Raw genomic sequence first — 24,595 nt, 5'->3', positions numbered from 1 at the left:
TGTGAGGGTTACACTAGATATTGACAGGTTTCAGAGTAGCAGCCATGTTAGTCTGTATTCGCAAAAAGAAAAGGAGTACTTGTGGCACCTTAGAGACTAACAAATTTATTTGAGCATAAGCTTTCGTGAGCTACAGCTCACTTCATCGGATGCATTCAGTGGAAAATACAGTGGGGAGATTTTATATACACCGAGAACATGAAACAATGGGTGTTACCATACACACTGTAATGAGAGTGATCACTTAAGGTGAGCTATTACCAGCAGGGGGGGAGGGGGGAAGAACTTTTGTCGTGATAATATCAATATCTTTGCTTGTCTTCTAATCATAGGAGTGTTACATTGGTAAAGCTGTTTTCAGTCAGGTTATTTTAGTAATTCAAAGATGTTTCAGGTAGTAGCATGAAGCACACTGTCAAGCATACTATCACAGATGGTTTCAGTGCTCCAATTGCAACTGCTGACTTCTGTGGAATAATCAGTATTGTCTTTGTTTTTAATTGACATCCCAGGCAATACATTCAACTGCTCTCCTGTGACATTCGGGAGTTAGTGTGCCCCAAATTAAGGCAAGAAGAGACTGAGATTATACAGTTGTAGAAGAGTCAGCTCAGTATATTACATACTCACATTTTGGGATTAAAATAAACACGGGCAAACAACCCAGCCAGGGAAAAGGATCTAGAAAAGAAATAGGAGACACTCTCTGAGCGCCTACCAAGCTGTTCTCTCAGGGTATGTTTAAATTGCGGTCAGAGGTGTGACTTCTGCACACGTAGACCAATCAGATAGAGCGTTGATCTAGCTATCGCCAGTAACGATAGCAGTGAATTTGCAGCAGGACAGGCTGTACCAGCCCACCCAGTTTCCTGGGTGTATACTTAAGCAGCTAGCCCGTTGCTGCCAGTGCTGTTCTATTCTGCTCTTGTTGTTCAAGCTGGCTAGATCAAAACTAGCTCAGCTTTGTCTACACATGCTGCAGTCAAATCCCCGACTGCAGTGTAGACATACCCTCAGTTTCAACCGTGAATGCACACGCTCAGAAAGGGGTTCTGAAGGGCTCCCTCAGCGAGAGGAGTTATAGTGCTGATACAAGGACACCAATACATCACACGCTTCTCCCCCTCACACACACCTTTCTCAGAGACTTCCGCTCAAGCAAGAAAAGGCCTGCAACCGTAGGACCTAAAGAAACAACAATTTATTAGAATGAACCCAAAGCACTCTGGAGTCTGAACGTCCATCATCTTGATTGTATTACTGAACAGAAAAAATAAGTCCTCTTCTTTATATATTCATTACTAGCGCATGCCCCAATATTAAGAGTGCTACAGGTGACTGGCTTGCACATAACTGTAAATATGAATGCCCTTGCTATTCTAACTTGGATATAGGCAGAAGGTCTTAATGATCATTATTTAGTCAGGCTCCAATGGTATGAGGTAATGTATCGGAACTTTTGGTTTTTGACTTGGATCGTACAAATGTCAGCTTTTAGAGGGCGTTTTGAAGAGACCCCAGTCCCTTTATTCAGTCAGAAAGTAAAGATACGTTCTGGGAAGCAGAAAATAGAATAAAAAATAAATATAATTTTCTGCTTTTAAAACCTTTAGTTTGGAGGTCTAAATATATTGGCACTTCAAGTATCATCAAAGTGTGGGTCAGGGTTATAATCACCCTGTAAACTTGATATTAAGGCAACATTAATTTAGTTTCTTCTCCCTTAAAACTATTTAAGAAGTAAAACCAAAAATGTTTGACCACTGTCAATAACCAAACTGTAACTACAAACCAATCAGAAGATGTTTAAAAAATTTCAATTTATGTTTTAGGGTAAATTAGCAGGTTTGTGTGGAAATTTTGATAAATACACTTCAAATGATCTGACTACATCAAACAACATGGAAGTGAGAAATGCTCAGGTTTTTGGAGAGAGCTGGGCAATAGGACAGGTAAGTAACATATCTGTTCACCAACTTAGAAATAAACAGTATGAAAAGTTAATTACTGTATACACTCACTTAGAGTGCTGACATTTTCCAAATTGCCAGTCAAATCAATGCATGGGAGGGACATTTGGATACTTATGGAAGAATCTTTGTCTATAAACTTTACATGTGGTATAAAGATACCCCTGTATCTCAATAAGTAGATGATGTTGAGTTTAAGTGAAAAACCAAACCAAGTCCATTTGGTTGTCTGCAATTTAGTACATAACCAGCATTGCCTGGTAAAGTTAGGAAAACCTTATTAAAAGGTCATCTCCCAGCTAAAGCAGAATTGTTCCTGATAGTAATTTTCTAGTATTTTGTCCAGACTAGTTTTAAAATTCTCAAATGATGGAACTTCTATCGTTATTTCACAGCCTAATATATCGCCCCAAAGGGAAATTTTCCTAAATTTTCCCTTTCTTAATTTTCTTCAATTACTACTTTGTTATAAACCTGTGTGTCACTGAAATAATTTCTTTCCCTCCTTTGTGTTAATGCCCCCAACATTTGTAGACGGATATCATGTCTCTGCTTAGCCAGCCTGTACATGCTTTACTCTCTTTAATCTTTCCTCACAAGGAAATCACTCTAGTCCCCCTCATTATCCTTTCACTTTGTCAATATCTTTCTGGTAATGTGGTGGCCATAACTGAACATAGTATTCTCTGTGCAGCTGCATCAGATGATCAGAAAAAGAGATCATAACGTTCTGCTCCATGACATACTGCCTTTGCTTACACAGCCCAGCTTGCTCTGGCTATTTTTGGAGCTGCATACTGTTGCAAAGTCATGTCTAATTTCCTGTCTGTGATCAGCACTAGGTGTCTGTCACCATTGCTGCTTCCCAGATTTTTCTTTCCCACCATGTGTACACGCTTTGGATGAACTTGCCTTCAGCAAGTTGCATGTCCTTTTGTTAAACTTTCCTGCCCGTTTGTTTTTCATTTTGAAGGAGGAGATTCAGAAAGGGAGTTGAGTATCTCAGTCATTTTTGAGTTATCATGATGATCTCTGGCTCTTTGTTTTTTATGAGTTAATCTGTTCCTACTGCTGCTGCTTCTTCATTTGAATTTATAGGGCTAAATCATCCCTAGTGTGATGCCATTTAAAGTCAATGGCAAAACACCAGGGATGGATTTGCCACATGATGTTCTGTTTGTAATATTACAATTGGTTGCCCTGGAAACGATTACACTGTGTCACAAATAACAAAAATTGTCTTCATGTATGGAACATGAACATATGAGTTCTTAAAAACAAAAAGCAAAGGTTCTTTTTATGCAAATGTTTTCAATTATAAAACACAGGAAAGGAGGGGGCAAACATATTTGCTGTTTAACATTGTTTTCTCTGCTCCCTGGCAATGGGAGTTTTGCTATATCCCAAAAGTAAGTCTCTTGTAAAACAAACAAACAAAAACAACAACAAAAAAAAACAACCAAAAAAACAAGAACAAAAACATAGTTCATATAAATAGTTTAAACTCATTTTGTGTTTTTTTTAAAGTGTAAAAGCCCAAATGAAACCATAAAGCCATGTGAAGTGCATCAGAGCAAGTTCCCCTATGCCAAAAGGGAATGCTCAATTTTGTACAGTGATGTTTTTGCCCCTTGTCGAAATGTGGTAAGTTAATACTTTATTAACTATTCAAAAATGAACATATTGTTTCTGAATCTCTGGCAGCAAAATATTCAAGAGTAAGTAATGAATTCCTTGTTACACTACAACTCAATCTGAATACTGTGGAAGACATTGACTCAGGCCCTAGTGCTGCAAAGATATCTGTGTGGGTGGACTCCTGTGCTTGTACAGAGCTCCTTGCAAGATTGGAGCCAACGTCTGGATCCTAAAGCTATAGGACAGTTGGTGGGATTTTCAATATTATTAGATGTCATGGACATGACCCTCTTTCAGACAACGGAAAGTTTTGGGTTACCGGTTTGGAAAATCAAGTTTCCACTGTATTAGTGTATTTGTATGTGATACCTACACATTTCTGTGTTGTTAACTAAGTTTAAGACTATTCACATGCATCAACGGATTCTGAAAATTTGAAAACCACAAGCGTTAAATGCACATGATAGGAGAAGTTGAAGACACATGGATAGCTTTATCTCAGGTAGTCATTTGTCCTGCTCAATCTTTATATGAGGATGCTGGGGGAGAGAGTGAGAAGATTTGGACGTCAGAGCCATGACAAAGTAATTGACTGGCAATTAATCTTTTTATCAAATGTGTGGTGTCTTGGCTTTGCTGGTACCTGGCTGATAGGGGCTTGGATTACTGCAAGTTGTCTAAGGCTCTGTCCAGACAAGGGGGAGATGATGCAGATAGCTTGAGGAAAGTGTGGCAAGGGAAGTCTCTGATCCCATTAATAAGGGTGTTTGCTGAGCCTTTATCAAATAGTTTGTAATCTGCATGTTTGTCCGGATTTCTGATTGTATCTGCCTTCTCAGGTGCCTTCAGTTACCAAAAGGACCTTTTTACAGCTAGTTTGTGCTGCTGCGGTTTACTGCTATTGGTAGCTGAACTACATAGATTAAAGCCAGTTCGAGTATGTCTACACGTGCAGAAGCTGGAACAATTTGTGGGGGTGCTGAGATCCATTGAACCAAACTGTAAATCCTGTAAATGATGGAAATCGCTTCAAGCCAATGGGGTGTGCGCCTAGTTCCAGCACCTATGTACACATGCTGCAATTACGCCCCTCCGCTGCAGTGTAGGCATTGGTGCTTGCCACAGACATAATGAATGGTATCCCTATCAGAAACTGAATCTCTTGACTTTCAGGGCCTGGTGTAAAGGACTACCAGTTTCGGTAAAGCAGGCATTCTAAGTTATTGATTGTGATACAATTTCTGTAGACCTAAAATGTGCCACCAATGATTGATTTAAAACTACTAAACTAATCTCCCCACTGTTTAATATTTCCATCTTTTAGAACTGCAGTAAGAATTTTTTATGATGTTTAAGGTTGCCTCAGCCCGACAGAAAGGCAAGAAATTATTTTACAATTCAAGTTGCAGAAATAATGCAACAGTTTCTTTCTTTTTAAGTTTTAGAGTTCTGAATGGCATGGGGAAGCAAAGGGATGTGTGGGCTAATGCAAATCTGGGGAGATATAAGACAAATGAGAGAGAAAATCTTGAAAACACAGAAATATTTTACTTTTGTTTAAATAACAACAGCTCCAAAAATGCAGTCACATTTTCTCAGACGTTCTATTTCTTGCCAGCAAACTACGCTGATTTTTTTTTTAAAGTAAAATAAATCAACTTGTAAAGTCACTCAGCAAGCTCTTCTTCTCACGTTGTTATCACAGCCATGGTCTTGATATTGTTAACGTAAAACTACAGATATTACACTAGATGGCAGTATTTGCCTTATAAAAATAGAAAATCACGAACTTTGGCTAAATGTTATAGCCATTGCAAATGTTCATAATCATTAAATAGCAAGAGTGTAGGCAGGCGTACCGCATGAACTTTGATATACACTTTTAGTTTTCTAGACAAGCAACATTGTTTCAGGCAACTTGAAAGTTGTTCAGTGTTCTTCATCAAGACTTCAACACCGTATTGGGGGCCTGCAGCTGTACAGTACTGCTACTGTTGGGAATCACACCGGGTGCAATGGCAGGCCTCCCTATGAAGACAATGGTGTTACTGTGTGTGTGTGATTGTGCACAGGGGATGTGGGGACACTACTGCAAGATCAGTCAGTGCTAGTCTGTGTGGACAAATCTAATTATACCTATGTTAAAAGACAAAGTAATTTACCCAAGCATTAGAAAATGTTCAGATTTCTATGACAGACTTTGAGGGTTGAATTCTGCTTTCTTTCTAGACACAAAATTCCATTAGAAACTGGTGGGAGTTTTGGTGCAAAGTGATGGCAAGGTGGGACCCAGACATTCAATTGCTTTTTTTCCCCTTCACTTTTCAGATTGATGTGACTTCATTTGTCAAAAATTGCCATACAGACACATGTAATTGTAATCTTGGTGGGGACTGTGAGTGTTTGTGTACAAGCATTGCAGCTTATGCTTACAAATGCTGCCAGCAAGGTGCAGCAATTCATTGGAGATCTCCCTCTGTCTGTCGTAAGTACATGATTGATCAAGTCCCCAGAAACCACAATAAAGAAACACTGGATTATCTGACCTTTTAATGATCGATTTTTCTGTTGACACATAAGGAACAAGAAAAGATTAAAGTTCTCATTGACAATACAAATGATCTGAAGTGGGATAGGAGAAGCTACAATATATATGTGCTTCTGCTCTAAATTTTTCATGCAGTCCATGCATTAACAAGTTAGTCTTTTAGAACTGGATTTACAGCCCTCTATAATGAAACTGGCTATGATCACAATATTTTTGTATAATCAATCAATGGCTATTAGCCAGGATGGGCAGGGATGGTTTTCCTAGCTTCTGTTTGCCAGAAGCTGGGAATGGGTGACAGGCAGCGATGGATTAACTCTCCTGTGGGCCCGCGACTAACAGATTTGTGGGGCCCCCCCATACAAGTCTTTTTCCTAATTTAAAACAAAATGATCACAATTATGGCATCGAGGCTATTAATGCTATACTAAACTTGCCTTTTAATTAACATAAAGCCATTTTGTGGTTACATTTCAGTCTTAAAACATATAGAATATAGTTAAGTTAATTCAAAATAGCCTACTTCTTACCTTACAACAGCTGTTATTTTGGTTTCTTTATGGGAGGCAGTTTGGTTACAGGAGGGGGCTCCAGCCTGGGGCAGAGTGTTGGGGTGCAGGAGAGGGTGAGGAGTGTGGACTCTGGGAGGGAGTTTGGTGTAGGAGGGGATTCTGACCTGGGGCAAGGGGTTGGGGTCCAGGAGCGGGTGCGGGGCCTGGGAGAGAGTTTGGGTGCAGGAGGGGATTCTGACCTGGGGTTGGGGTGCGAGATGTAGGCTCCAGCTGGGAGGTGCTTACCACAGGCAGCTCCCAGCCGATGGTGCAGCAGGGCTCAGGCGGGCTGCCTGCATGCCATGGTCCCACACAGTTCCCGGAAGTGGCCGGTTGCTGGCATGTCTCTGCGGGGACAGTGTCTCTCTGCGCACTGCCCACAAGCGCTGCCCCCACAGTTCGGCCAATGGGAACTGCAGGGATGGTGCTGGGTTCCGCCTCTCTACCATGCCCCCCCGCCCCCGTAGGGGCTGCAGAGACATGCCAGCAGCTGGCTGCTTCCGGGAGCAGCGTGGGGCCACTGCATGCAGGCAGTCTGCCTGAGCCCTGCTGCACCGCTGGATTTTTAGCGGCCTGAAGATCGCAATCGACCGGCAGAGGTGCCAGGATCGACCAGTCGATAGTGATTGATGGGCTGGTGACCACTGAATTGCATGTAATTACGGATTTATTTTTGCGGGGCTCCCCTTAGCCCGAGGCTCCAGGCTGCAGCCCCTAAAGCCCCTGTGTTAATCCGGCCCTGGTGACAGAGGATGAATCACTTGATGATTACCTGTTCTGTTCATTCCCTCTGGGGCACCTGGTATTGGCCATTGTCGGAAGACAGGCTACTGGGCTAGATGGAACTTTGGTCTGACCCAGTATGGCTGTTCTTACTTATACCTTTCTCCTTAAAGTAGCCTCCATGTTAGACTATGCTATTTTTAAACTCGCATTGTGAGTTTGCCATCAGACTCGACATATTTTACATCTAACTTCGCTATGAAAAAAGAGTTCTTCAATGGACGACTCAGCAACGGGTAGGTGGCGCTTTAAAACAGCAGTGCTGACACTTCTAATTGAACATAGGTGTGTGTCTATTAATGAAATCCTGTGGAAATGGAGCCACCAATTGAAACACATTCAGGAACACAAAAATTTCTTTGATTAAAGTGAATTACCATGCTGTGACCTTGACTTATGGTGTCTCAGCGTTGTTGACAGATGTGAATTTTGTTGATGGTGTTTAGTGATGTATCTATTTTGTTCTCTTTCAGCTTATAATTGTGAATATTACAACCAAGGTACGTAGTATTTATGTAAAGAAAAATATTTCTCTATTGGATGCATCCTCATCTCTCAAAATAGCTTGATGAATGTATTTATTATTATAAACCACACTGTTTCTTGCCATACCATATGACCCTCTATATGCTAGAAGGAACCGTATTTTGAAACAATAGTTTAAATATGGTTATCCTCTGAATTAGTTCTGTGCAGGATTTAGCTGCTGTTATGGCCAGTGCTAGAACTTAGGCTTGGGCATGACTTTTGAAAACAAATTTAAAAAATGTTTTTCAAACCTTGCTTTCTCTAGTATAGCCAAGATCTCTGTGTTCTGTGCCAGAGAAAAAACACACAAGCCTTATTTACAAAGACATGTTTCAGAGTAGCAGCCATGTTAGTCTGTATCCGCAAAAAGAAAAGGAGGACTTGTAGCACCTTAGAGATTAACAAATTTATTTGAGCATAAGCTTTTACTCAAATAAATGTGTTAATCTCTAAGGTGCCACAAGTCCTCCTTTTCTTTTTTACAAAGACTTGTTACCTACAATCAATCTCTCTCTCTCTCTCTCGACCTCCTACATACATATACTATGTATATAATATATGTATGTAGGAGGTCAAATTCTTCCCAAGTCAGTATGGCTTGATATTTCTCTGGTTAGTGGAAGTTAATGGTTTCTCCATACTTCTGTTCCATTAATATGTAAGGTGTCTTGAACTATGCACCAGCAGCTCAGCTAGTTATCAAACTGACACCTGTGGGACTTCCAAGGGTACTGAGACAATGGTTACAGGGATACAGGCCTCACAGTGATTAGCCAAACCACTTGTGTCTGTCATCTGGGATGTAACTTGAGACATCCTGCTGTAAAAACACAGCTCTCAACCATCTAAGCAAAGAAAAATCTCTGTTAGCTGTAGTACAGTGGTGCTAGAGGTTGTCTCCTTTCTGGGCCTCCAGCCCCTGCAGTTGGATTGCATAGTAACAAACTCTTGAGTACATTAGACATTCTCAACCATTAGAAGGCAGCAGTGACATATGTTATCCAGAAATATTGCATGTCCTTTGCAATATTTGCCCTTCCATGCTAATATCATGATGTAATTGTACTGCTCTCTTGTAATCTGATCCTTTATTCAGAGGCAGGCTTTTTCCCTGCTTCACCCAGCCTGGACTAGAGGCAGACTAACATTTCACTGGAAACAAGTGTGTGTGTGTGTGTGTGTGTGTGTGTGAGAGAGAGAGAGTGTGTGCACGCGTGCAGCCTTTGCCTTGTCTGCTTGCCATGGTCTTTTAATCAGAAAAGTCTGGGTCAGGCTGAATTCAAAGTAGCTTTTGCCTATTTAGTATTTGCCAGGGCTCACACTACATTTATACATAAACCTAAAAAATCTTCCCCTCCTCTACGCCTTACTTCATTATGGAAGATATCTAACAATATTTTCTCTCTACATGTCCCATCTATTTCATGGGACTTCTCCTATATGAAAGCCATGAAAGCTTTTTTGACGTAAACAGACAAGCATATTATTAAGGGATTCAAACTACTGACACATTAGTGTACAAGCTATGTGGTTTCATGTTGTTATATATGCTTATTACCATTTTAACCTTCACTGCAATGAACTGCCTTTGTAGACAGTGAAATTATAATTGTGTTTCTTACAAAATGAATAATATCAATATATACTGATCTCTAATGATACTGTATTAAAATGAATCTAAAAAGATAATTCATTCAGCGTGAATTATAGCAAAACTGGAGATCTGAGCTTGTTATAAGCTTTATGAATAGTTCTCACTCTTGGTAATTTATTTCCTCATTATAAAAGCTTTTGTGCATGGGTGCATCCAGACAGGGATTGCTCTGACTCATCAAGAGGTTCTACTAAATCCTCTGCTTGCACTATTTTAGCTTGCACTATTTATGTCCTGTTTATTTTATTGCTAGTGTTTCTACTGGGTGATATTCTTATGTATATATGTTATGCTGGATGATAATACTGTTCCTTTCTGGTTTAAAAATCTAATAGCCCTGATCCTGCAATTTGCAATGTATAGGTGGACTGCTGCACCCATGCAGAGCCATGTTAACATCAGTGGAGCTCTGTTCATGAATTGTAAAATGCAAGATTGGGGCTTCTCAATTTACTTCATATTAATAGGATAACAAATATTTTCTGTGAAAACATCATAGTCCTGGTACTTTCAAGAATGGTTGCTTAAAATGACAGATATATTCATAACAAACTTCACCTTCATGACTTCATCTCTTAGAACTGCATGGCATGCTTCTTGGATCCTGGAACCAAGACATTACACAAGAATTGAAATCTTGGCTAGATTCAATGGTATCATTGCATAATGGTGTGACATTACCCAGGGTACCATCTGGACTGTTGAACAGCTGTTTCACTTCAACCCTTCAACCTGGGGTGGCTTTTACACTGGTTCACTGTGAGAGCAGCCACTCTTGGTCTGCTCACAGACAGCCTCCAGCATGTAAATTACTCCCAGTTATACTGTATGAGTGCTATAGCCAGCCACTCTGCAGAGCAACTCCAGCAAATTCCCAGTCCCAGATTCCTCCCCCCAAAATGTGCATCTGAACTGCCCAGCCCTCTCTTAGACAACACAAGCTCATATTAAAGTCCGTCATTTTATTAATAGAAAATGATATGCACAAATCCTGTTATCTCCAATGGAGTTTCCCAAACGCACTGGTCTACGTAAAACAATAAAACAAGTTTATTAACTACACAAAGATAGATTTTAAGTGTTTAGAAGTAACGAGACACAAAAGTCAGAATTGATTACAAGAAAAAGTAAACGCACAGTGACTCACTGAGGGGAGTGGGCAGCTCATGCCTGTTTTGGCAGCAGGACCCAGCTGGCTCTATCCTCTAAAGGGGCCCATAGAGCACAGTGCCAACTGGAGCTCCTCCCGCTCCGTCCCCCTGGCCAGGGCCTCTTGCTCCCACAGGCTTCAAGTATTTAAATACCCGCAAGTGTGGCCAGCCAGGTGTTCAGGCCAGCGCAGGGCAGCAGCGGGGAGAGCATGCAGGGTGTCTCCAGTGGTCAGGGAGGGGAGGAGGTGGAGAGCAGCAGGCTGCTGCTGTGGCAGGGTGAAGCTGTGCCCTGGCGAAGCTGTGCCCCCCTTTCCACTCCAACCACTGAGGAATCCCTGTGCTTGCCCAGACACGCATTGCATCCACCCCAGTGCCCTAGGTACAGAGGCATGAACAGTTACAGCTCAAATGAGCAATATCGGCTCCTGTTTGGGTCCCTGGAGCAGTCCAACTGAGAGTCGAGGTTCTTCAGCCCTAGTGCCTGGCATGACCTCTACAGTTCTGTCTTTTCAAGCAGTTAGGCACTTGCAGGTTTCCAGGCCAGGTTCAGTTAGTGTGTCTCATGGAGGCTTCTCCTACAATATCCTTGTGATCCCCTTTTTGGGTCAGGACCACCAGTTTGAGAAATGCTGAGTCTTAAGGGCTTTACATGTTTATATTTTGCCATTTTAAAATCCATATTCATGGTTGTTACAACACCATGACATTTAAGATTTAAATATCTGAAACCGTGAAATTCAAGATTTAAAAAATGCTATGACCATGAAATTTACAAAAATGGACCTTGAATTTGGTAGGGCCCTACCCACAGGACAGGGCCTGGCTCCTTGCTCCTGCAAACAATGCACACAATCTCAGAACAGCTCAGGTTTGGCCTGGCTGCCCTTCCCTTCTGATGGAAGATGGTGCACAGGCAGGCCAAGTTTGAGTGAGTGATGTTGTGACCTGGTGGATCATAGTGTTACTACTTTTTGGCCTGAGTGGCTAGCCAAAAATTCAGGGTCTTGCAGGCTGTTCCAGTTATGAGGAGAAATGGATGATGCAGTCTGGTACCTTTGAGGCAATCTTGTTTGTTTTCAAAAAATGTAGAAAGTCCTGTTTCCTTGATCATAGGAGGAACCAAAAGCAAAAGGAGATAATTTCTTTGCTTACAGTCCCAAACCTGCTAGCCAGCACCAAAACCAGATGCCACCTCTGTAGACTTCTCTCAATGTCATGCACCATGTCCAGGCTGTGTCTGGTTTACTGCCTCTTATCTCTCTGTTTTTTGTCTTGTCTCTTTCCGAGTCTGTTCCTGTGTGTTCCTTCCCTCACATCCTTACCCAGAACAATACCCACTGAACCTTCCACCCATGTAGTTCTAATTCCTGGGCAGATTCACATCTGCCTTTATTTTAGATGGTGCTGCTACGAAGGAGCGTTACCGGTTTTTACAGCTATCTTAAATGGAGGGCGGTGGTTATGCCCAGCAGCGTCAATTACATTTTGTGCAACCCACAGCAATAGCAAGAAGTGAAACCTTGTTAAAAATGGTACATGTTTGTGAACTTTTCCACCAGAGCAACATCAGCATCAAATGTTCGCCTCATCAGTGTTCCTGTAGTTGACAGCTGTAGGTCAGCAACTTGAAACTTCATGTCTACTTCCATCTGGCCTTACTGGATAGATGCAGAGGTCAAATTCAATGCCCATTGGGGAATAGTAGTATTACAGTTCTTTAATTATTTTATTCCATATTTCATCATCTGTGTGTAAATATGATACCTTCAGTTCACCACCAAGAATGGGGATATATAGAAGAGGAAATTTCATGAAGAACAAACCTGGGTTACTAACTAGTAAGTGCAGTTATTGAATATATCCATACTTTCCTTTCTTGCATCTCACTTGTTTAGAGTGTTTGTATTCTGGACAGGAAGTGAACTGGAGCAAGGGAATGTTGTACCTCTTGCATAGGGTATGTCTACACTGCAGCAGGGAACATGTTTCCAAGATTGAGTAGACAGACACGTGCTAAAGCTCTGCTGAAAACAATGGTGTTGCTGGGGATAGCACACAGCACAGGCTAGCTGTCTCAGTACAAACCCATCCAGTCCCAGGTACATACATGGCCAGCTAGCTCAAATTGCCACTTGTGCTATGCACAACTACACTGCTGTTTTTAGTGTGCTAGCTATATCTATTTACTTGAGCTAGGAAGCACACTCCCAGCTTCAATGTAGACATACTGGCTTTAGATGCTGTCTTGGACTGAGATCACGTTGAGGCACATGGCCCCGTTCTAAGTAAACTGCTTTTAATAGTTCCTGGGTTTCCTTACCTTTGTGAACAATTCCAAGTGTGGGAAAATAATCATGGCAATATATGCCACCAGTCGTTGGTGGTAAGTACCTGAGGTTTTGCTCTTTTATATAAGTAAATCAATAGATTTTTCAATTTGATTTTGTTTGTTTGGTGTTTGTTTCACTAGGCCTTGGAGAAGGACCATATATTTTGGCAAGTTATGGACAGAATGATACTGTCATAGGAGCTAACATTACCAGCAGAAAGCTATTTCCTTTGCCTAGAATCAGTACATATGAAAATGTGGGATTTAGTTTTATGATAACTCCCGGCCTTTTCAAAGATAAAGACTTATGTAAGTATACTCAATATTACAGTAATGACAAAGACTAGTTTTAGAACTATATGTATCAGTTACTCTGTTACTTATTTCTAAGTTTATTAGTTGTCTAAAGTAAGCTACAATGATTTTTTTTTCAGTTTGTCCTTCATGGAAAGGAAGAAATGAGAATGGAGTAGTCAGTTGCAAAACTGATTTTTCCGTACAGTTTCAAGAAGAAATATAGTGCATTTAAAATACATTATTGGAAAAATTAACTTAAGGCTTTAATGCTAAATTTTGCAAGAATATATTTTAGAAATGCAGCAAGGTCCAAATGAATAGAACAGTTTTTGTAAGGGAAATTTAAGTATCTTGTGCAACTCGAAATAGTGGTTTGCATGGGTAAATATGAAACATTAGATATTAAAAATGTTTACCAAAAGTGTTTGTGTCCCCAGTTATAAACAAACCACCTATGCTATGCTTATTAATTTCTGTTTGTTCACGCTGTGTAAATAATTTTTAACACTTTCTCTGTCATTCAAACCTACATAGTGACCTATGTCACTAAAAATGTTAATATATAAAAGTATTTTTCCTTGTCTCAATCCCTTATATATCCTGCACCACTGAACTCAATGGGAGATTTGCCATTAACATCAGTGGATGCAGGCTCCTATCTATCACAGTTTGTGAAACCAGTATCTGCAAAAGGGCCATCTCTGTCCTGAGATTTCAAATAATGTTTAAGAGAAATTGAGATATATTGGCAAGGGAGAAAATAAGTTTTTTGGATGATATTTGAAAATAAATGGAAAGGTGATGAAGTAGAAGGATGAATGAAGTCTAATGAAATTCTCCAGCAGATATAAAATAGTACAGGTAAAATGTTGAGGTGACTGAAAGCTGAATTAAATCCATGTAATATGTGGACATTTTAAAAATTACTGTTAGGGATGAGATAATATTTCAATGAAGTAAGGAAGCTGCATATTTTTACGTATGTTATTTGAACCAAGCCTTTTTTGAGCTTCTCAAATGTTCAGAGAAGTGATTTCTTCACTTTTGATCTGTCCAGGACCAGAACAAGAAGTGATTAAATACAACTTTCCTGATGGCACTTCTGGCTGTGACTGGATGTAAAAGTGCCTGAAATCTAAGGAGAGAAGACTTTGTTCTCACAAAATGTGTACCCTGATTTTGCAGCCAAAAGCAGTTTGGACAAATTATGCTTACATAATTAGAGCTAGTGGGAAAATTTCTGGTAAAACTAAGAAAATTCCAATTTGGTAGAGTGAAAGATTTAACTGAATATAGCACGGATTTGAAGAAACTTGTGTCAAAACACAGCAGAGCACTAGGACTGTCTGTCTCCCTGCCTCTCCCCTAGCTCCAGGGATGGGCAGCACCTCTCAGGCGCCCAGAGTTGGTAGCTAGGTAGAGGGAGGCAGAGTGACCAGGCTCTCAGCCTTTCTGGCAGCTGGCCAGAAGGCTCTTGTCCTGGAGGGCAGAAAAATCCTGTTTTGGTTTTCCCAAAATGAAATTTTTATTGAAATCCCATTTTGTGAAAACTAGCATGTTTTTTAATGTCTCATCTCACTTTGTGACAAAAAATCTTCTCAAAAAGGAATTTCCTTTTTTCAGTCAGCTCTATATGTAGCTGAATTTTCAGATTTTTATATGAACTGAATCAAACTGAATTATGGGTCAGTATTGCTATTTTCTACAGAAAAATGGGAGAATTTTTGTGAAGAACAATAGTTTAGACATAAACTTCTCAATAGCTAATGTGTAGTCCGTTGCCTCTGGTTTTCTGGTGTGATAACCTTCTCCTGATTTCTTTGTATTTTTTTTGTGACAGCTCTGTCTCTTGTTTCCCTTGAGTCTGCTGAAAGACCAAACTACTTCCTGTATGTCCATGACAATGAAACTGTTACTTTGGAACAGTGGTCGGCAAATTCTTCATTTCGTAGAAGAGCTACATTCTTCCATCACCAGGGCCTCTGGATTCCAGATTATAGTGCATTTGAACTTCACAACAAGAAAGGCTTTTTCATTATATTGACAGCTTCTGGGATTAAAGTGTCAAAGTATGATGATTCAGAAGAATTCAAACATACAAGTAGCTTTAGCATTGAAGGTAAGTTGTACATGATCCCAAAGAATACTGTACAGTTTTGTTCAAGTTGTCTTAAGAGGAGTACACATGAGTGCATCATCTTCATCAATAGTAGCAAATATTGGTACTGATTTCCCCTATTTGTTTTTGAGTTTTTTCCCCTCTGAGTCAAGATGTTATTGATTTCCTGTTTTTGTGGTCACGAATATTGCCTTGACAGCATAATTCAGTCATTGATAATTGATTGATAATTAGATTGATAATTATTTTTATAGGGCTGTCGATTAATCGCAGTTAACTCATGTGGTTAACTCAAAAAAAATTAATCGCGATTAATCTCACTGTTAAACAATAGAATCCCAATTGAAATTTATTAAATATTTGTGGATTTTTTCTACATTTTAAAATATATTGACTTCAGTTATAACACAGAAGACAAAGTGTTCAGTGCTCACTTTATATTATTATTTTTGATTCCAAATATTTGCACTGTAAAATGATAAACAAAAGAAATAGTATTTTTCAGTTCACCTTGCACAAGTATTGTAGTGCAATCTCTTTATCATGAAAGTGCAATTTACAAATGTAGGGTTTTTTTTGTTACATAACTGCATTCAAAAAACAAAACAATTTAAAACTTTAGAGCCTACAGGTCCGCTCAGTCTTCTTGTTCAGCCAATCGCTAAGATAAACAAGTTTGTTTACATTTATAGCAGATAATACTGCCCGCTTCTTATTTACAATATCACCAGAAAGTGAGAACAGGTATTCGCATGGCACTTTTGTAGCTGCCATTACAAGGTATTTACGTTTAGCCAGATATGCTAAACATTCATCTGCCCCCTTCATGCTTCGGACACCATTCCGGAGGACATGCTTCCATGCTGATGATGCTTGTCAAAAAATAATGCATTAATTAAATTTGTGATGAACTCTTTGGGGGGAGAATTGTATGCATCCTGCTCTGTTTTACCTGCATCCTGCCATATATTTCATGTTATAGCAGTCTCAGATGATGACCCAGCACATGTTGTTCATATTAAGATCACTTTCACTGTAGATTTCACAAAATGCAAAGAAGGCACCAATGTGAGATTTCTAAAGATAGTTACAGCACTCAACCCAAGATTTAAGAATCTGAAGTGCCTTCCAAAATCTGAGAGGGACAAGGCATGGAGCATGCTTTCAGATGTGTTAAAAGAGTAACACTCTGATGCAGAAGCTGCAGAACCCAAATCGCCAAAAAAGAAAATTAATCTTCTGTTGGTGGCATCTGACTCAGATGATGAAAATGAACTTGCATTGGTCCACACTGTTTTGAATTGTTATTGAGCAGAACCTGTCATCAGCATCGATGCATGTCCTCTGGAGTGGTGGCTGAAGTATGAAGGGACATACGAATATTTAGCATATCTGGCATGTAAATACCTTGCAACACCAGCTACAACAGTGCCATGCTAACGCCTGGTCTCACTTTTTGGCGACATTGTAAACAAGAAGCGGACAGCATTATCTCCTGCAAATGTAAACAAACTTGTTTGTCTGAGTGATTGGCTGAACAAGAAGTAAGATTAGAGCCTACAAGTCCACTCAAAGTTTTACATTGTGTTTTATTTTTGAATGCAGTTATTTTTTGTACATAATACTACATTTCTAAGTTCAACTTTCACGATAAAGAGATTGAACTACAGTATTTGTAATGGGGAAACTGAAAAATACTATTTCTTGGTTTTTTACAGTGCAAATATTTGTAATAAAAATAATATAAAGTGAGCACTGTACATTTTGTATTCTGTGTTGTAACTGAAATCAATATATTTTAAAATGTAGAAAACTTCCAAAATATTTAAATAAATGGTATTTTATTATTGTTTAAAAGCGCGCTTAATCGCAGAATTAATCATGATTATTTTTTTTATCGCTTGACAGCCCTATTTTTTTAATTTGGAAATGAATTTGATGTGTTATAACAAGCAAAAAAAAGTTCGCATATTGTTTAGTGAGCTATAGATATTTTTTCTGTTTGCTGGGTGAGGCAGTAGTATTGTTCCTGAAATCAACAGCACATTTGAGTATATGTACTTTTTCCTTTAATACTCCAGTATTTTTGAACTTTCTAGAACTCCTTGGTTTAAATACTCACTTATAAGAACACTATCATTCATTTGGAAGTTTTTGGGAGTCCATACTTCATTTCTACTATCGACTTGCTATTACTGTAATATATATCCTAGAAAAGACTATCAATCTATAAATACCATGCTTTCCTTCTTTCTCAGATCTCCATGCATCAGTGCCTTATAGGAGGATGTGTGAATGGAGATATGAACCTTGTGCTAGCCCCTGTTTTAAAACATGTAGTGATCCTGAAGGAGTAGCATGTAAATTTCTTCCACCGTAAGTCTGATTGAACTATATATCTCCAATATAATACTATTATATAGAATGCATATGCTATCATTTTTAATAATATATTATAATATATACTAATCTTTACTAACCAAAGGTTCACTTCAGTGGAGTTATAAGAGGGTTGAATTGGCCTCTTGTGCCTTGTAAAAGCAGGTGTGCACATGCCCATTAGATGATTTTACTTGATACATGTTCATGTTTATCTGTGGGTAATGGTCCATCAGAATGAATGTGGAATGACTCCTTGTCAATCTCCTACTGGCTGCATTAGGACTTCAGAAGTGTGTGTGTGTGTAAGCTATACAATGGAGGGGTCTCAGAATTCTCTGTGTGGCAGGGGCAAAAAAAGGAACCTTAAAAACTGTCATTTTGTCAAACTGAACTAAGATATTGTAGATTTGCCACTTTTTCTAATGTGATTTTTTTGGGTTTTCTTAAAGGGTTGAAGGATGCTTACCATATTGTCCTAAAAATATGATCGTTGATGAGGTGACACTTAAATGTGTTTATCCAGAAGACTGTAAGTACTTTCTGTAGTTACCAGTAAAGTTTTTTATTATATAATTTATTTAGTGCTCATGACCAGTGCGATGGGTTGGACCCCCCCGCCCCTCCCATCTGGGATGCCACCTGATGTACTGTGGTTTCACTGAGCCTCTCCTGCTCCACCAGCCTGGATTCCCTCTCCCTGTTTTGCTGAATTATGCTCTCCGGCCTTTTACAGCACACACACACACACACAGTTAGGGCCACACCCAGCTGCAGACACAGACTGAAGTCAGCTCTGTGTGAGAGGACTCACCCAGCACTAACATGCACACCTCTTTTGGGAGATAAACCCAAAATAATGCTGTCTTGCACTGTATAGAAAGAGCTGCACAGCGCAAGCTCATAAAAATTCACCCTCTCCCTCAATGTGGAGAGAGATGTGCACAGCTTCTCCTCCCCCCCCCCAGCCCCCGATATCAATTGCACAAACTGGGTTATGTTATAAACAAGAAATAAGTTTATTAACTACAAAAGGTAAATTTTAGGTGGTTATAAGGGATACCAAACAGATCAAAGCAGACTGCCTTAGTAAACAATCAAAAACCGCAAACTGAGCTTAACACACCAGACAGGTAAAATATTAATTAGCAGATTCTCACCCTGAGTAACAAACAGGCTGGCAGATTCTTAAGGCACAAGTTGCCTTGGCTTTCCCAGGTTTTCATTAACAGGCTAAAAATCCTTCTAGCCTGGGACCATCAGTTCCCACAGTTCAGTCTTTGTTCCTCAGATGTTTCCAGGTGTGTTGTTGCAGGGAGAGTAAGGTCCCCCCATAATGTCATTTTCTCCCTTTTATATCTTCTCCCAACTTGCTGGAAAGCTCTTTTGCTGTGATCTGGGTCACACAGTTCCCATTGTGTAGTGCTATCTCTGAAAGGTTTCTGTTGTACCCAGTTCCTGGGGTAATCCTTGTGCTTGTGTGCATTTCCTCAATAAGTCATCAACATTGTCTGGCCTTTTTACTGTTGTACCTGAAATGCTGCTTGTGGGCATTTTAAACCTCACAACATGTTTCAGCAACACATGCATAGCCAAACTTCACACACGACAATAGCACATACAATCCTATGAGATATTATGGTCTAGGAGATCAAGACTTTTAGAATGACACCTCACAAGGCATACTTTGTATAAGTCATATCCTAATGACATATACAGTGGTGAATCCTGAGGTGTCAGGGTGTAACAATCAGATTGAAAGTTCTAGAAAATAAAGCCCATATACAGAGAGAGGGAGAAGAAGAGGGATATGCATGCTGTACAGGCAGTGGCTGCACAAGCTTTTTTATGCTTCCTGCAATAGTGCTACCTCCTTCGCTCTGGCCTCCCTGATATGTGCATCACTCCACTCCAGTCCATCCAGAATACAGCTGCTAAAATCATCCTCCGCATCTGACCGTGTTGAACACAAATTCAGTTCCTCTTCTGTCACTTCCATTGTGTTAAATTGAAACGTCTTGTCCTTGTTAAAGGCCCAGCACAACTCTGCCCCAGTTATACATCGATCCTGTGTTTTTACCATGACCTCTTGTTACCTCACTGCCAACCTCCCTGCATCATTTGCTATATTTTTTGAGTGGTGGTGGGGGGTATTTAAATAGCCCAGTGTCCTGGATGCTTAACTGCTGGCGTGTGGCTATCACATCATTCCTCTATTTGTGGATAATGCAGTGATTAAACATTATAGTCCTTTTTCTTCCATTTTAAAATAAAGTCTTTGTATTTTGTATTTTTAAACTAGTTATGTGATGTCTAATAATTACTAATACAAAGTAATCTATTATAGTGCATTACTGTCCAAAAACAGAAAAGAAAACTGTATATTTTTAATCCAAGGTCCCAAATATTCTGCTATTCTGTGTTTGCAGAATTTGCTACAGAATTCACTCCTTGCTGCATAATTGTGCTCCAGAATAAAAGCTTTCAATTAGCATATAATAAAAAACCTTGCTTTTGGGTTTGTGAAGAAAACCTTACAAATGTGAGTTGTGTCTAATGTCGAGTTGTCCTCCAGAGTCTGCAGATATCCTCAAACAATGCCTTTGGGGGCATACTGTGGTTATCTTTTCAGGGAATTTAAACTGTCTAAGAATAGACTGGTTTATATTTAGATTGGTACCCAGTGACTGATAGATGTTGCTGTTTTGCTCTTTCTTTAATACAGAATAACAGTGAAACATATGTTTTCTTTCCAGGCATACCTGTGACACCTACAGAGCTGACAGCTGGAACAAAAACCCAGAGGACAAGGCCCACTGCATTAATCTTTCCTACAATTGTTACTACAGAGAGATTTCCTCAGATGCCCCCTATATTTGTTACTGCAGAAGCTGAAGCTGAGCCAACTCATACAATTGTAACTACCAAAATAACCACAAAGATAGACACAACTTTAAGAGGAGCAAACACTACGGCAGAAACTCTGTCAGACTTTCATTCACTGGCATCACCTCATACAACTACTTATTTAACTGATTCATTACCCATTTCAAGTACAATACAGTCTTCCAAAGTAACCCACAGCACAGCAAGCCTGTCTGTACTGCCCAAGCTTGTATCTTCAACAGACTTTCCAGCTACTCTTCAGACGTCAGCAGTCACATTAAAAACATCCCTTACTGCAAGTCCGACAGTGTTTATAACCTCACCCATTACAACTGTGGCAGTTCCATCAACACCTGCTTTTACTCTGCTAACTGCAAGTCCTCGTTCTAGACATTCTACATTACCAATGCCCACTTCTTTAGTGGTAACACCATTTTCACTTGAAGCAGGAACTGCATCCCCATCTACAGCATTAGCAAGTTTATCCCCTGGACCAGCCTTTGTCACTACTGAAATACCTACAAGGATCTGGGGAACCAGAAGACCTTCCACAAGTCATTCACAACTGCCAAAAACATCCACAGTATTTCCTTCATCTGCTTCATTAACTGGAAGAACATCTTTTTCAAGTCCCACATTCTTTACAAGCTCACAAATAATATTAACTGCATCTACTTCACCACTATCTACTATGACTGAAAGAACCAGGTCGACTGTGGGTCAACCTATAGTTCACCCAGCTTCTGTTTATGCCCCAACTTCAACTGTTTTTCAAACTCCCATGGCTATTTCTAGATTTACTAGCTTTGAAACTAGTCCTCCTCAGTTAATCACAGCTTCATACTTGGTAACAACTCAAGCCACCTCCCAAACTACTTCTTCATCTTTAAGAACAGCTAGTTCTTTAACTAGAACTTCAGTACCTACATTTTTATCTTCAATGGACATTTCAGTGACTCCCTCCAAACATATAGTTCCATTAAGCACAGACACTGTTTCTACTATCCCACCTCTGACTGAAACTTCATCTCCAGTTGCTTCTCAAATCCCTACAACCATGAGAACAATGTGGTCGTCTTTGAGTCCCCTTGTAACACACACAATGTCTACATTAATGCTTCCTCCAATTACATCCCCCAAACCTAAAGCAACAGGAGAAGTCACAGTTGTCTCAAAGAGTCTTTTCTTTGGACCTTCTACTACTTCAGCATCTCTTCTAGCCACTCCTCAAATCTCTGAGATGTCTGTAACAAGTAAAATCTCAACAGAAAGTAAAGATGCACTACCCACTGATGCATTTCCAATATCAACTATTTCTAAAAGGTTGACTGCATCCATTAGTTCTACAGCCTTCCCTTTCAGTACACCTGTATTACCCATAAATGCCACATTAGCTACTTATCAAATGGCAAGAACCACTTCAAAAATAACAGAGTACCCTATCAGTCCACATTCAGATTTCAAAACTGCCTCTGTGGTAAGAAGTACAGACACTTCTTTAACTTCCAGAGAACTATCAGGAGCTAAACTGTCTTTTACCAGTCCATCCACATTACTTACAATGTTGTCATCATCAAGACCATCTGTTTCACAAGCCTCTGCCATGACATCCCATACAACAAGATCTTCAGTGATTCCCACAGTAAATAGGACATCTGCTTTGATATCAAATATAACTCTTACCCAATCACCCATTGTATCCATGGGTACACAAGAAACCTCAAGAAGCCCACATACAGAACTGGCAACCTCTCCCGTGGGTATTTCTACATTAACTTTAGGCACAAACATTTACATAAGTCCTTCAGCAGTGCCTAAAACTTCATTTGCAGTACCACATTTATTAACTTCTAAAACCCCTAAAGTCACTTTGGAAAGCTATTCCAGTATATTCACATCTTCACCCCCTTCTGAGACCTCCCATGTATCTACTGTATCATTAGGAACAAATATATCATTGAGTCCTTCCACAGAATATGAAACAAGAACTTTTGTACCCACTGAAATAGTCACTCACTCCACAGTGCCATCTGTAGCACTGACCATGAGCACAGCTTTGAGTACTACATCTTTAGTGCCAACTTATGTCACTATGAAAACATCAGTTAGTCCTTCAAGAAGTTTATTAGTTACTCCTGCCACCACCATAACCCCTAGTGCTCCTGCAAAATCCACTGAATCTTCTGTTACTCATATTGAACTTTACAAAGCCTCTAGTTCAGTGCCAATTCCTGCTACCTCTCAAACACATATGTATCCTTCACCTGAGACTTTACTGGCATCTGCACATTCCCTGGTTTCACTGAGTACTAAAGAAATGCTAAAACCTATAGTTATGAAAACAACTGGTGCCGTGACTGCATTCTCAGATCTGAAGATTACACCTTCTGCAGCTTCAGACCTTAAATATGCAACCTCCATTGGGAGAACTGCAGACACTATAGAAAGTAGTCAGACTTCACATGTACAAAAAAATATTACTAAGACAAAATCTACAACTACTGAGAAGTCTTCACTGCTACACTCAACATTCTCTTCTGTTCAGACTACTTCCTTGCCCAGTCAAAGCAGCATAACTTCAGGAAAATCTGTCTCTATTTCTGAAGTCTCAGATGTAACGCTGTCAGATTGGTCCAGAATTCCACCACAAAGAACAATCAAACCTTCCTATAATCTAACAGAACCAGAGCAAGTGGGGATTGGAGAATCACAGAGCACCACTCTAACAGATTCATCTCATTTCAGTTATGCAAAGGTACTGTCTTCTACCACAGAACCTGTGGAAACACAAACTTCACTGACAGACACAGACATGATGATGAGAGTTACAGCTGACAATGCTTCATATGGCACAATGATACATACACTGATGTCATCTTCCTCAGATTGTATGGTATGATCAATTTTATCTACCCACGGTATACTCTAGGTATATTGCTTTTTAATCTGTTTTTCTCTACCACTGGGATGGGAGAGGTTTTAAATTGGATAAAATATTTTTCATTTTTCTCTCTCTGTTTTACCTTCATATGGTCTCTTTATTTTTCTTTGAAGATTGCCTGCACATCCATGCTCTTGGGTGCACTTAGTGTACTCCACACATTGGCTGTTACTGAGGAACAAAGCAGGGTTATGTCTCCTTATATGCTTGTGGGCATGAACACTGGTTACTGTGAGCAAGTGTGCATCTGGACTCAATAGCCAATGCTTTCTACAGGGCTCCAGTGCAGTGGTGCTGGAACAATTTTTATAGTGGGGATGCTGAGAGCCATTGAACCAAACTCTAAACCCTATATATAATGGAAACCGCTTCGAGTCGGGGGCTCTGCAGCACCTCCTCACCCCTAATTCCAGCACCTATGCTCCAGTGAGGGGTGTGGGTGTGTGTATGTATATATGTACCCAATGCTGTCGGTGTATGAAAGCAGACCCCTGGAAATACACTGATAGGCGAATAACCTCTTTTTCTGAGGTTATTGGAACAAATACAAGGAGCCACAAAAGAATAAAGTGCCTCCAACATCTTCAGTTACTCTGTCTTCAAATGATAGAGCTCTTTTCCCAGTTTCAGCAAAAGATCCGTGACCATGTCACAATTTCAAGGATTAATTGGAATTCTGTGTTTTTGTTGATTTTATTGTTGTTTGTTCTTTTTTATTGTCTTTAATTTATTTTTGTATGTATTTGGGCACCATGGCAAATTTCTGCCTTGTCCTGCTCAGTGTCCTCAGAGGCAGATTAGGGGTTTGTGGGGCCCTGGGC

At 39.9% G+C, this 24,595-nt stretch overlaps 1 protein-coding gene across 1 annotated transcript in view; it reads left to right on the top strand.

The window, feature by feature from the left end:
• Positions 1-24,595, top strand: part of OTOGL (otogelin like) — a 129,159-nt gene that overhangs the window by 61,000 nt on the left and 43,564 nt on the right. The window contains exons 28-36 of the mRNA XM_073338544.2: positions 1,833-1,952; positions 3,498-3,614; positions 5,937-6,093; positions 7,964-7,990; positions 13,294-13,461; positions 15,290-15,568; positions 17,827-17,944; positions 18,400-18,479; positions 20,704-23,726. Coding sequence (XP_073194645.2) covers positions 1,833-1,952; positions 3,498-3,614; positions 5,937-6,093; positions 7,964-7,990; positions 13,294-13,461; positions 15,290-15,568; positions 17,827-17,944; positions 18,400-18,479; positions 20,704-23,726 — 4,089 coding nt within the window. The remainder of the gene's footprint in view (positions 1-1,832; positions 1,953-3,497; positions 3,615-5,936; positions 6,094-7,963; positions 7,991-13,293; positions 13,462-15,289; positions 15,569-17,826; positions 17,945-18,399; positions 18,480-20,703; positions 23,727-24,595) is intronic.

This window comes from Lepidochelys kempii, chromosome 1, assembly GCF_965140285.1.
Source record: "Lepidochelys kempii isolate rLepKem1 chromosome 1, rLepKem1.hap1, whole genome shotgun sequence".
Lineage (NCBI taxonomy): Eukaryota > Metazoa > Chordata > Testudines > Cheloniidae > Lepidochelys > Lepidochelys kempii.
The sequence above is the reverse complement of the archived record's forward strand: the minus strand, read 5'-3'. Positions and strand labels throughout refer to the sequence as shown.